Source organism: Rattus norvegicus, chromosome 20, assembly GCF_036323735.1.
Source record: "Rattus norvegicus strain BN/NHsdMcwi chromosome 20, GRCr8, whole genome shotgun sequence".
Classification (NCBI taxonomy): domain Eukaryota; kingdom Metazoa; phylum Chordata; class Mammalia; order Rodentia; family Muridae; genus Rattus; species Rattus norvegicus.
Window position 1 is genome coordinate 30,665,242 of NC_086038.1, and position 14,052 is coordinate 30,679,293.

A 14,052-nucleotide genomic window follows, 5' to 3' on the forward strand; every position below is an offset into this window, starting at 1 on the left:
AAAAGCAAGCAAGCGGGGTTGGGGATTTAGCTTAGTGGTAGAGCACTTGCCTAGCAAGCACAAGGCCCTGGGTTTGGTCCCCAACTCCGGAAAAAAAAAAAAAAGAAAAAAAAAAAAAAGCAAGCAAGCAAGGTCATATATTTAAGGCTAAGATCCCATCTTCCTTCTCTCTCCCTCAGAGACTCATGAATCTGAAATTCTTCCTTCTACTCCTTAGTGTAAGACTTTCCCTTCTTATAGCAGCACCACTGGCCGTTCTTTCAGAGAACCTGAGTTCAGTTCCCAGCAACCACGTGGCTCAAAAATAAAAGCACTCCAAAGGGGCCAGGAGTGGTACCCCACATCATGGGGGGGGGGGCAGAGGGAGAAAGAGAAAGAGGAAGGAGAAGGAGGATGGGGAGGGAGGAGGAGGAGAAAAGAGGAAGAGGGAGTAAAAGGAGAAAAAATAAAACCTTTGACAACTTTTATTACGGCGAAGGTTTCTTTAATGTGGAGTATCTGGCAGAGCAGGGAGCACTCACCACAGGGAGCACCGGCTACAGGGAGCACTCACCACAGGGAGCACCGGCTACAGGGAGCACCCACCACGGGGAGCACCCGCCACAGGGAGCACTCGCCACAGGGAGCACTCACCACAGGGAGCACCCGCCACAGGATGCTCTGTCCTCGCCACACCCTTTCCTTTGGATGCCAGGAATGTTTCTCCAGCTGGTCTTCTATATCGTGTATTAGAATCGTTAGATTTTTCAATCATTTAGGTCTATCATTTTTATATCCATTTGTATTAATTGTGTGTCTGCTTGTGTGCATGCGTGTGTGTGTACAGTTGTGAGCTGCCTGACATGGGTGCTGGGAACAGACCCGAGTCTCTGCAAGAGCAGCAGTGTATATCTTAGCCACTGAGCCATCTCCCCAGCCCCTATCTAATTTTCATTGAAATACTACTCTTTGGGTTGACTGTTGTCCCCTACCCTGAATTGCCTTTATTTGTGTGTGTGTGTGTGTGTGTTTGTGTGTGTGTGTGTGTGTGTGTTCCATTTTGTCTTCATGCATGCATGTTTGTATATGCATGGATGCATAAGTTTAAGCATGTGTGTGTGTGTGTGTATGCATGTGTGTGTGTGTGTGTGTGTGTGTGTGTATGCATGTGTGTGTGTGTCTGTGTGTAGAGGCCCCAGGTGCAACTAATCATCTTATTCTGAGGATACCTTATCTCTGTCCCCCATATTCTGGGCTTACAGGCTGACTGCCACATCCAAAAAACTTTGGGTGTGTTTGGGGATCCAGTCCTCACACCTGCAAGGCAAGTCTTTGTCCGCAGAGCCATCTCCCTGGCTCGTGACCCTCATTTAATAGAAACAGTATTCTCTTGTTCCTTAGAAGGAGACTGTTTCGGATGAGGGGTTTTGTCACTATAGCAAATACATTGAGGAAAGACATATTTTTGCTCACAGTTTCAGAGGGCTCAGGTCACCATTGCTTGGCCCCATGCACTTGGACAGACTAGCATATCAATGGGGCTATACAACGAAGGACGGTGCTCACTTCATGGAATCCTGGAAACAGATGGGGGGCGGGGGAGGCAGAAGACACCAGGCTAGAACATAGGACAGCCTCCAAGGACATTTCTCCAATTAGGCCTCATCTCCTAAAAGTTTTCAGCACTTTCCAAAATAGTACATTAGCCAGGAACCACAAAGCTTTAACATGCGACCCTTTTATTATTTTTTAAAAGATTTATGTATTTATTTCATATATATGAGTACACTGTAGCTGTCTTCAGACACACCAGAAGAGGGCATCAGATCTCATTACAGATGGTTGTGAGCCACCATGTGGTTGCTGGGAATTGAACTCAGGACCTCTGGAAGAGCAGTCAGTGCTCTTAACCACTAAGCCATCCTCCAGCCCCCTAAGACGCAATCCTTTGTGGAAAACATCTCATATTCAAATCATGGCAGAGTCTAATATAAACTATTCTGAATTGGTCAGTGAATTCAACCTCTCAGAGTCATCTGTCAAGTATTTACTGAATATTTGGTGAGACTCTGGAGCTGCCCGGATGACAAGATGCCATTGGAAGTGGGGGTTCTGAGGTCCCTGGTACTCAGCCCTGGCAAATATTCTCCACCTACTACTGATTCTTCTTTGGCTTGGGACTCCTATTCAAATCCTCCAGGAAATAGGTAGCTCCGATCTGCCTTCTGCATTTGAAGCGCTCTTTCTCCTTCTTCCCCACCGTCTCCCCCCTCCTCCCCTCCCCCTCCCTTTTCTGTCCCCCTCCCTCCCCTCCCCCTCCCTTTTCCATCCCCCTCCCTCCTCCCCACTTCTCTCTTTTCCAGTCACAACTGGTTTCTAAGACTCATTCTGGCCGCCAAAAAAGTCCAAGTGACCCTGAAAGGCCTTCATAACCCAGGCTGGCTCAGCACCCAGAGGGCACCTGAGGCCCCTGGGCAAAGCCCAGCTCTGGTTCAGTCTCTGCCTTCCAAGCTCTGTCTCCAGTGCAGCCTTAGCATCCTCAGTGGATGCCGATCACGTGATAGCTCTGGTTCCCTCTGGAGGCCCAGAAAGTCTATTTTGGCCAATGAAGAGGAGGACATAGGACCAGTGAAAGGGCAGGCAGCTCAGCCACCAGCAGAGTGGCAGGTGGCATACGAAGTCATCCTGATATGTGCAGCTATCGCATTTAGACACCTCAGATGCTTCCTTGGGAGAGGAGAAAGAGGTTCAGAGGGAGAAAAAGACTTGGCCAAGGCTACTGTGTGTATCAAGCCGGGTCCTCTGCTGGTCAGAGGTGGGATGCCACTAGCCCACTGTGTCTCAGAAGTCCCAGGGGCCATCCCTGTGTGCTCCAACCACTGCCCATCAGCCTGTAGTTGGAACAATTTAAGCTCTGTGACACACACACACACACACACACAGCATATTAAAATCTTCTTGTAAGTGGGGGATACTGGGCCTGGCAAGCAATGTAAGGCCATTGGCCACTGTGTTATGATGCTCGAATGTGCATGCATGCATATGTGTATGCATGTATGTGCGCCTGTGTGTATACATGTGTATGCATGCATGTATGCATGTATTCATGTGTGTGCATATGTGCATGTGTGTGTGTTGCACTCGTGCGTGTGTGCGTGCACGAGAGAGTGCGCGTGTGTGTGTGTGTGTGTGTGTGTGTGTGTGTGTGTGTGTGTTTTGCATCCTGCCATAGGCAACAGTTCAGGGAGGGTAGTTACTGAGCACCCTCCTTCTATGCCTAGTCTTCTGTCATCCTGGCACGGTAAAGATGACCATCCTCATGACAGCAGGTGAATACATACTCCCATGGGCTCACTCTGGCACAGAAGCCCCGCCCCCTCCTTAGCTTCTTCCTCCCAGCCTCTCAAGAATACCCTAAGGCTGCTCCTTAGTGATTACATAGTGATAGGGGGAGGGGCCTGCACTGACTAAGAGAAACTTCATTCACTGGGTGCGCTGCCAGGGTGGGGTGAGGAGGAGGCACAGGACCATTATGGAGGCCTTCAAGGCCTGGTTTTTCTGCTCTCCCCTGATTATGCGACTTTGGTGAGTCACTTGGCCTCTGTAAGCCCCCTCCGTCCTGGCTGATATATTGCTACAATAACCAGTCACAATAACCTTTCCCTGGTCTATGCATCCTTGCAGTCAAGAATTTGTTTTGAAGCAGGGTCTCATCTAGCCCAGGCTTGCTTCAAACTCAACGTGTAGCTGAGGCTGGCCTTGAATTTCTAGGTCTCCTGCTTCGATTTCTCTCGTGCTGGGATTACAGACAGACCTGAGCCACTGGGTCTCGACAGTTACTTCATTAAGACTTCGTTACACTCCAGTAGCTGGAGTGTTTTAAGCCTTCTTCACCTGTGGTCTGTCCTTTTGGGTGAGGAGGAGGCAGAGTACAGTCGCTGAGCACTGGGTTTTGGGGGTGTGTGGGGACAGCGCCACCTAATGGCTGTTTGCTTCCGTTTCTGCTGTTTGCTTTTATTTTCTGCTCCTGGGCTCTCAAGACCGCGACTCTGGCTCCGCCTAGGGGCTGGTGGGGACTGGTACTCCATCTGTGAAGTGGGTAAGTAGTCATCCCTGTAAGGTAATACAAGCATGACTGGAGGGTACTGATAGACGTGTAATTTAAACTACAGGAGAATTCACAGCCTGGCCACACGAGGGCTGTCTCTAAAATTCCTTCCCAGAGGGAGACACAGGTAACATCTACCCTCTCACCCTCTCTCCTAAGGTCGCGAGGACAAACCAAGGCACGATTTCACCTAAGTTCATTCTGGGGAGCCAGTGCGCTTTTTGGGCTTCCTTACAAAGCACAGGCAAAAGGTTATTTACAGGAGTGTGGATTCTCCTCCCCGCAAAAGTCTGGAAAATCTTCACTCAAAAGGGAGATGAATTAACCAGCATCTATTGAGTTCCAGACCCCGCCTATAAACTCCAACGGGCGGTAGCCAATTGAAATTAAGGTAGAGTGGCTCACTGCAGGCCTAGCTAGATACTCAGGTGAGATTCTCCTGACCCCATCCCCACCCCTCCATTAGGGGACACAACTGGGTTTTTGCAAGAAGGCACAGCAGAACATTCCGTGAGAGATCACGGTCGCTTGGCTGGGAGGACTGTCACAAAGGTACTCTTCTTTTTCATAAGAGGCGGGGCCTCAATTTTACCCAGGCTGCTCCTAAACTCCTAGACCAAAGCTCTCCCTCCACTTCGGGTTCAGTACCCAGGGCAGCAGGCATGTGCCATGCGGGGCAACTTGTTTTTATTTATATGTGTGTGCCTGCTAATCTGTATGTGTGGCACTTGTGGAGGTGCCCTCAGGGGACAGAAGAATGTTGGATCCCCTGAAACTCGAGTTACAGACAGCTATGAGTCACCGTGTAGGTACGGGAACTGAACCAGATTCCTCTGCTAGAGCAGCCAGTGCTCTAAACCAAGATTGAGAGAAAACATTCGCAAATTATACATATATAATAAAGGGCTTATATCTAGAATATATAAAGAGTTCTCCAAACTCAGTAATATGAAAATGAAAAATCCAGTTTATTAGTGTGTGTGTATGTGTATGTGTGTGGTGTTTGTGTGTATGTGTATATGTGTGTGTGATATGTTTATATGTGTGCGATATGTGTATGTGTGTGTATGTGGTGTGTGTATGTGATATGTGTTGTGTGTGTGTATGTGGTGTGCGTGTATGTGTGGTATGTGTGGTAAATGTGTCTTGTGTATGTGTGTGGTGTGTGTATATGTATGGTGTTTGTGTGTACTGTGTATATATGTGTGCGTGTGGTGTATGTATGGTGTGTGTATATGTGTGGTGTATATGTGTGTGATGTGTGGGTGTGGTATATGTTGTATGTGTAGTGTGTATGTGGTGTGTGTGGTATATTTTTGTGGTGTGTGTGTGTGTGGTGTGTGTGTGTATGTGTGGTGTGTGTATATGCATACATGCACATGATATATGTTTTGTGGATGTAGGTCAGAGAACAACTGGCAGGAACTGGCTCTCTCCCCCATTTGTGTTGACTCCAGTGATTGAAATCAGGTCAGCAAGTGTCCTTAACTACAGAGCATTCTTACCAGACACACGTGAGATTGAAGACATGGATTGCTCATTGCAATAACAAATAAAGTTGTCGCTGAATACAGCGATGCACATCTTTAACCTCATGTGCATCTTTGTGTTTGAGGCCAGTAGTCAGTCTCTCTCTCTCTCTCTCTCTCTCTCTCTCTCTCTCTCTCTCTCTCAACAAAAAAGGGGTAAAAATGCCCATCAATTGGTAAATGCATAAACTATAATGGAATACAACTCAGCCACGGAAACGAATGGCTTCCAAAAGAATTCTGTTCAGTGGAAGTAGGCCGAGCAGCCTGAAGAGATCTCGTGAGTCCCGTCCTGTGAAAGCGTTAGAAAAGAGATTGATGAGCACAGAGACGGAAAGCGGATGGGATGGGGAGGGCTGCCGTGGGAGGCAGCAGGCAGAGCTGGGGAGAGCTGTGGTGAAGGGATATCAAAGATTAGGAGGAAGTTCTTATGGCAGTAAACATGCTCACCATCTTAAACCTGATGTCATGGGCTGTGTCTGCCTCTGTAAACCAGAGTCCTGGCTTAGTTACTTTCTCATTGCTTTGATAAAATACCAGACAGATGCAATTTAAGAAAGGGTTTATTTCGGCTCACAGAAGGGAAGGCAAAGGGGTGACAGGGGCACTGGACAACTCTACATAGTTATTTTGCTTTGACCTCACAATCCCCCTGCCTCCACCTCCTGAGTGCTGGATCCTTATGCCCAGGAAATTACTATTACTTGTGCTGTGAGTGTTTCAAAAGGAAGTTTCCCGAACAGTTTTTTGTTTTGTTTTGTTTTTTTTAATTTTCACAGGAAGCCAGCGTCCCTGAATGCACTCTTGTTGTAACAAAAATCTTCAAAACTAAAGCCCATGTGGGTGAGGAAAGGGACTAGTCTTGAGGGTTCTTCTGTTATATTTTTAAAGATTTATTTAGTTTATGAATACAATGTTGCTGCCTTCAGACACACCAATAAAGGACATCAGATCCCATTACAGATGGTTGTGAGCCACCATGTGGTTGTTGGGAATTGAACTCAGGACCTCTGGAAGGGCAGTCAGTGTTCTTAACCACTGAGCCATCTCTCCAGCCCCTTGAAGGTTATTTTCTATTCTTGGGAGACAAGGTGGCAAGATGGCGTCCTTGGCATTGGGTAACAGAAGGGTGCCATAGTAGGTGAACCCTGAGACTGGCTGGCAGGGCTCTCTCCCTGGGGATTTATTTTCTTTGTCGGTTAGAGAGCATATAGGAACTGGGGCCTGTATAGGCACCAACCTCCATCCCAGAGAAAGAGAATGACAGAGTCCCCAGGCTCTGGTCCCAAGCCCTCTGGGTGTCCCAGCCATATTACTGTACCATGGGGGTCTGCCCTCTCCTCTGGAAACGGAAAGATACTGAGAATAGCTGAAGCCAGAGCCAGAAGGCTCACCACACAGCCCTGTGTCCTGATCAAAGGGGCTCAGTGAGACCAAGGAGATAAAGAACTTCCAGTCCCCAAATTCCATAAATGGGGTGTGGCGGAACACATCTGAAGTCCCAGCATTCCTCAGTATGAAACAAGAATCTGAAGTTTAAGGTCATCCTTGGTTACACAGTAAGTTTGAGGCCAGCCTGGGCTACATGAGACGCTGTCTCAACAACCAAAGGGAGATGGGCAGAAGCGTCCATAGGGAGCATGGGGGGCAGCAGCCCAGCCATGCGTGGTTTTGCACACCTAGGGGAGTCTGTCTATACACATAGATAAGCAGTCCTGAGCCTCAACAAGTTATTAACTGTGCCTCTGTTTCCATATTAACAAAATTAAGATGATAGAGATGACTACAAACAGCTGTGAATATCAAAAGTTATCACTTATGCTAAATGTTTAGGTCTGGCCTCGACTGGCCTCTGCCGTGTTCATGGTCACAGTGCTCTTTTTTAAGCCCTGCCTCCACCCTTCCTCCTACAGAACCCAAGCTTCTCTGGTGAGAGGAATTTCCTACCTCAGGCTTAGTTAGATTTGAGATTTTTGTTTTATATCTATTGCCCTGTGTAAGAATCTCACAGAAAACCTAGAAACCCCCCCCCCCCCGTAGGGTTAGGATGACACACGCTTGGGTTGACTGTTCCTGCAAGGCCAGCTGTCTCCAGCAGGGGGCAGCCAGCACCAAGCTTTGCTTAGCATGGGTCCTTGTCTACAGTCTACAGATCCCTACCACGGTTACTTTCTATAGCGCGGGTAATCTTGTATCCACCGTTCTCTTTCCTGACCCCTGGATTTAGCTACTTCTCCATGTAACCATTTCTGTACTTGTAGAGCCTCAGTTTCCCCTAGTGTGTGAAATACCAATGCTGTCCATTCTTCCTCCCTGACCTCAGTGTCCCAAGCTATACCAATCTCCACCCCCCACGCCCCTCGAGGCAGCCTTCTTTCAACCGGACAAGAGCCTTCCAAATAGCACAAGTGAATGACCATTCCAAAAATCACATCTTTATTGGCCAATTAATGAACTGACTGGGAGGGATGAGTGGACTGAATTGGCGGTGGCTAGTTTTGAGTAGCCAGAAACTCTTGTTAATTGTATACAAAAGATGGTTATTAAAAAAAAACAAAGCATGTAGAAAATGGGTGGGTGGAGCAGGAGCCTTCCAGAGGACTCAAGGCACCTGGGAATTTGAGACACGGTCCAACCTCACGTCAAGAGCAGTGTGCTGCTCCCAGCACTTCCTGCCCCATTGAACAGATGCACTCCCTTCTCTCCTTTAAAAAAAAAAATCACTGCAAAACTGCCCTCGAAGGGGCAACATGACCACTGGCCAAGGCACTGCCAGAAATAAAAAGAGCCCACACTGAGCCCCGAGCTTCCTTCTCTGGGGCTCAGAACTGTGGCTGGGCCATCCCTGTTCCCCGGGATCCCACAGGGTTCCGCTTTCCCCTGGGAGGAGTGGCCATCAGACACCATACACAGGCACATACACCCTGGGCTTTGGTCAGTGCCGTGGGCGGGCAGAGGAGCTGCAGCTGGTCCTGTCCAGCTTGTGTAGACGTAGATGCACTTTGCAGTACAGTCTGGCTGGGGCTACTGTGCCAGGCCAGGTCCTAATCGGGATAGCACAGACAGCATCCAGTGCCTGCTGTGTCTGTGCTAGACTTGGCACCAGGTCCCAGCAATCCATCCGTGACAGAGTGCTCCAAGATGATGTCCTCCACACGGGTGATGTATAGTAGTGTTAGCAGCACACCAAGAAACTGAGGACAGAGAGGGAGGCGGTGAGAACCTGCTGGCATGTAGACAACCCTCCCTGGCAGTTCCCTCCGGGGGAACTGGGCAGGGGAAATCAAGACATCCCAGCACCCACTGCCCAGATAGCCCAGGCTGGACCTCTTCTACCTTTCTCGGGAACATGGAGACTTCCTGCCCCTGTGCCTTAGCATAGCCCCTCTATGCTGCGTCTTCTACCTCTATCCCAGTTCTGCCACACCTTATCCAGGGGAACCTTGGGAAATTCACTTCACCCTTCAAAGCCTCAGTTTCCACTACCGCCATTAAGTGGATGTGATTCACTCCAACCTCACTGGCAGACTGAAAGCAGAGGCAGTGCGGAGAGAGCAACCGAAGCTATTCCGTTTGGCTCTCCTTCCAGACCCCAGCCCTACCGGGGTCTCTGAACCCTTCTCCTTCATCACTCTGCCTGGTTTCATTTGCGCCCACCTGAGGAAGCAGGATGCCCAGTAAAAGGCCCGCCATGATGCTGTAGTTGTCCATGAACCATATCAGTACGGCATTGGTGCAGCCCCGCACGTGAATGATGTTCTGTGCGTTCAGGCGCTGTGCAGGAGGAGGGTATCAGCATGGGAAGCTGGCCCTGGATTCTCTAGTGCTGCTCCTGAGACAGCACTGGGGACATTGTGGTAGCGCTCTGGTGGTGAGAACTGCTAGGAGCTGGTGGAGTGTGCCCACATGCCTCCCAGATGCCACCCAGGGCTGCACACTGTTACCTGAGCCAAAAGCCAATTCCAGGTATGTGGGGGCGGGGGGACCTATATGGTTTAAATGTCCAGTGACGCTTCTAGAATTGCTATGTTACATTTTTCCACAAGTGGGAAAATCTCTTGCCATGAAACTTTGTTTCATGTACAAATTATTAAAGGCAGCATCATATGGGCAGGACAAATTGGACCCAGTGGGTTATTAAAAGAAGAAAGAAAAAAGACGGGGACAGCGATTCACGCCTTTAATCCTGGTGCTCGCTCAGGAGGCACAGGCAGGAGAATTTCTGTGAGTTTGAGACAGAATAGTCTATATAGCAAATTCTGGGTCAGCTAGGGCAACATAGACTTGCCCAGAAAGCTGATGCACCACAGGACATCCAACAAGGACTCTCTCTTCCCCAGGGATTCACTCTTGGGTCCCAGGCTGGTAGTACCAGTGTGAGCTGTCAACAAACCGCAGGGCTGTGCAGGTAGTGTATGAGAAGCCTGCCTGGAGTAGGTACTCAGCAAACCTGGGCAGATGACCTCCCTTGGCTCTGTGAGCCCTTCTGTGACTGACAGCCAAGGAGAGTTGGAAAATCTGAGTAGCCAGGAGCTCTCCACTAGAAACCCTCCATTAGTGGGACAAAGGGAGCACCATTTCTGGGGACAAAGGTTGCACCATTTCTGGGGACAAAGGGAGCACCACTTCTGGGGACAAAGGGTTTCCAGGCTGTTACCTCCTTGTCGATAGTTTTGTAGCCGCACATGGTGTTGACAACATCTGTCTGAAACAGAAACACATTGGCCATGATTCTATAGGCTGTAATCTGAAGGACTCGCCTTTTACAGAAGAGCCAAGGGGTGGGTATATGTCCTGGTATAGGTAGAACTGGTATTTCCTGACTCTTAGCGACCACCTCCAAGAAATGCCCAGTGAAGAACCATGGGTGGGCCCCCCTCCCTGGGAGTTCTTGGGGGGATCACCCCTCCACCAGCAGCAGTCTAAACTCTTAGCTGTGGTACCCCACTGCTGAGCCAAGCTGTTCCCACTTTACTGGCTCTTAGAGGGGAACTGCTCAAACCACAACTGGGTCCCTGCCAGCTGTGGTTTACCTGAGGGCAAAGCTGGGTCACTGGCCACACTTCCCTGTTCCTTCAAAGCTGGCTTTGCCATCAAAGAGCCACAGAAGTTCCTCTCCGAAAAAAGAGCCACTCTCCAGGGTTTCTTGCTGCTGACTGATTTATCCCTGGGGACTCTATGCCTTGGCTCTCGTCCCTATCAAATCCCTTCCCAAGTAGGCCCCCTGACAATGTCTATCATGGTGTGGGCCCTGCTTGGCTACAACCTTAGCCATGGGGGAGAGGCAGAAGCCCAGGGTCAGCCTGGATCCAGCTTGCAGGCATATGTAAGAGGCCTCTCCTGGACCAGAGAACCACTGGTGCAGTGACAAGGGAGGGTAGCAACAGAGCAACTTCACTTGGCAATGTTCCAGTCTCTGAGGCCCACCCACGGGTACACTGTTTCCATGGTTACAGGCTGGGTTGGTAGGCACAGTAGTTGAAACCATCAACAAGAGACTTCCAGGAGAGTGTGGCGCGCTCTCGCGCGCGCGCGCGCACACGTGTGTGTGTGTGTGTGTGTTGTGTATGTGTGTATATGTGTGTGGTGTATAGTGTATAGGTGTGTATTTTGTGTGTGGTGTGTGGAGTACATATGTGTGTACATGGTGTATATGTGGGGGGGGTTGTATGCATGATGTGTGTATGATATGTGTGATGTGTATTGTGAGTGTTGAGTGTGTGTTGTGTGTGTTGTATATATGTGTGTGTATATATATATATGGTGTATAGTGTGTATGTGCGTATTGTGTGTGGGGGGTGTGTGTAAATATGTGTGTGCAGTATGTATGTGTATGTGGTGTATATGTGTGTGGTGTGGTATGTGTTTGTGATGTGTGTGATGTGTATGTGTATACATATGTGTGTGTCGTGGTGTGTGTGTTATATGTATATTGTGTGTATGTGTGTGTTGTATATATGTATATATGTGTGTGGTGTATAGTGTGTATGTATGTGTGGTATGTGGAGTATTTATGTATGTGTGGTATATATGTATGTGTGGTATGTGTGTATATGATATGTGTGTGTATTGTGTATGTGGTGTGTGGAGTATATATGTATGTGTGGTGTGGTGTGGTACGGTGTGTGTGTGTGTTGTGTATGTGTTGTATGTGTGTTGTGTTGTGGATGTATGTATATGTGTGTGGTGTATAGTGTGTATGTGTGTATTTGTGTGGTGTGCTGTAGTATGGTGTGTGTATGTGTGTGTATTGTATATGTGGTGTGTGGAGTATATATGTGTGTGTGTGGTATATATGTGTGTGTGTGTTGTGGTGTGTGTGTGTGTGTTGTGTATGTGTTGTATGTGTGTTGTGTTGTATATTATATGTGTGTGGTGTGGTGTGTGTGTGTTTTGTGTATGTGTTGTATGTGTGTTGTGTGTATGTGTTGTGCTGTATATGTGTGTATATGTGTGTGGTATATAGTGTGTGTGTGTGTATTGTGTGTGTGGTGTGGTGTGTGTGTGTGTGTTGTGTGTGTTGTGTGTGTTGTGTGTATGTGTGTATGTTGTGTTGTATATTGTGTATGTGTGTGGTGTATAGTGTATATGTGTGTATTGTGTGTGTGGTATGGTGTGTGTGTGTGTGTGTGTGTGTGTGTGTGTGCGTGTGTGGTAATTGCTAGGCTTTTCTTTTCTGCTCCAGTTCAGAAACGGGGCAGTTCCTAACATTCTTGTCACACATCAGGACTGAGAAGTGGTGACCTCACAGCTCGGCATCCCAGATGACAGGGAAAGTGACAGCTGAGAGGCTCCTGCTGGGGAAAGTAGAGGCTGGCATTTACATCACCACATCCCTTCTGGCCAGGCTCTGCTGCCAGAGCTCACAGCGGCTGTGCGGACTGGGCAGAGCCTGCGCCCCTGCTGGGCACTCTGGCTCTCTGTTACTGGGCATAGCCCTGCCAACCTTAGGCAAGTCCCCCAAACAGAGACCCCAAAGCTGTTATAAGAACCAAGAGGCAGGGCCAGGCCCACACTGGCACGTGCTTGGGTGATGCTCACCGACACACTTACAGAGGAAGCCGCCCATGCAGCTCCCCCTTGCCAGAGCCCCTGGGCTAAGAAAAGCAAGGTCCCAGCCACCACCGCCTGCCCAATCCCAGTGCCTGCTCCACTTGGGCAGAGTGAGAGCAGTGTTTGGCAAACTGGGTGACACCACATCCAGCCCCCGTGTGGTTACCGTGTTCCTGATACAGCAGGTGTAGGGCACCCCGCAGGCCAGGGGCCCAGGGGCGCTGCAGTCGTGGTACTGGTTTTTGCTCCAGTCTCTGTAGTCCTCCCCACCACAGCACTTGAACTGAAGGGAAAAGCACCAAGGAAGAGCTGTGGTCATTGCCAAGGTCAGGGTCAGAGGGCAGGAAGCACCAGCTAAGATAGAACGCTTATGAGGTGTGCATGTCCAGGGGTTGGGGTGGGTATGGAAATACCAGGGTGGGGGTGGGGGTGGGGGTACCAGGGCCCCATGAGGTCATACTCTGTTAGGTCAGAGCTGTCAGGAGCAGCCTGGCCATGAGGAAGGGAGTAAGCTCTCCACTCTGGAGAGTTTGCACAGTAAGGCTGGACCACTTCCATTGGATACCAGGTGGTGACTAGACACTGGATGGGAAGTCTGTCCCTGGCAATGGGTCTGCACCTTCTCCTCCCCTGAGGCAGGGTCTGGCTGGGGAAGACAGCCTCAGAGGCCAGGGCCTGTTGAAGCCCTGCTTCACCCTGACCTGAATACCTACCACAGGCTCTCCCCTTAGCTTCCCCCTCCCTCCTCTATTCTCTGTGCTGGGGCCAGCTCCTGGGGTTGGGGACAGAGAACAGTTCTGTAGAGGGTCTAGCTGGGACAGTGTCCTGAGCTCAGCACAGACAAAGAGCAATCCTTCAGGGAGACAAGAGTATAAGTGACAAGAACCATAGCCAAGCATACAGGTATGCCTGCTATCCCAGCAGGAGGAATACTACAAGTTTGAAGCCAACCTACATAGTAAATTCTAATACAGCCTAGGCTACGGGGTGAGAGGCCCTGAATGACCTCTGAGGAAGGGATGCTGTGCACCTGGGCATAGGGAAGTGGGGAGGTGGGGTAGCTTTATAACTGGGAGGACAGGACAGTTCATCTGTGGCATGAACAAGGAAAGGGCAGCTAACGCGCATGTGTAAAGGCTCCGTGCAGAAACAAGGCTGTGTTTCAGGAGTAGGCGGAGAGACCAGCGAGCAGAGTGGGTGAGTCCGGGAACAGCAGCCATATGTAAATAACCAAACAGCCAGAGCAAACAGGGCTCTAGGACTGTGCTCCAGGGTAGAAAGCTGAAGGATGGTGTCGTAGGAGGTCCTGTTCCACACAATCTGGGCACCTTTCTAAAGTCTCCACAGTGCCCTGTAGTCCCTTAGGCCTCAGGATCCACAAAC

The 14,052-nt window shown here is 49.5% G+C and overlaps 1 protein-coding gene across 1 annotated transcript in view; it reads right to left on the minus strand.

The window, feature by feature from the left end:
* Positions 1-8,029: 8,029 nt before the first annotated feature.
* Positions 8,030-14,052, minus strand: part of Tspan15 (tetraspanin 15) — a 44,381-nt gene continuing 38,358 nt past the window's right edge. Inside the window, exons 5-8 of the mRNA NM_001115032.1 lie at positions 12,836-12,952; positions 10,274-10,321; positions 9,274-9,390; positions 8,030-8,810 (exon numbers count right to left, since the gene is read on the minus strand). Coding sequence (NP_001108504.1) covers positions 8,661-8,810; positions 9,274-9,390; positions 10,274-10,321; positions 12,836-12,952 — 432 coding nt within the window. The 3' untranslated portion in view covers positions 8,030-8,660. The remainder of the gene's footprint in view (positions 8,811-9,273; positions 9,391-10,273; positions 10,322-12,835; positions 12,953-14,052) is intronic.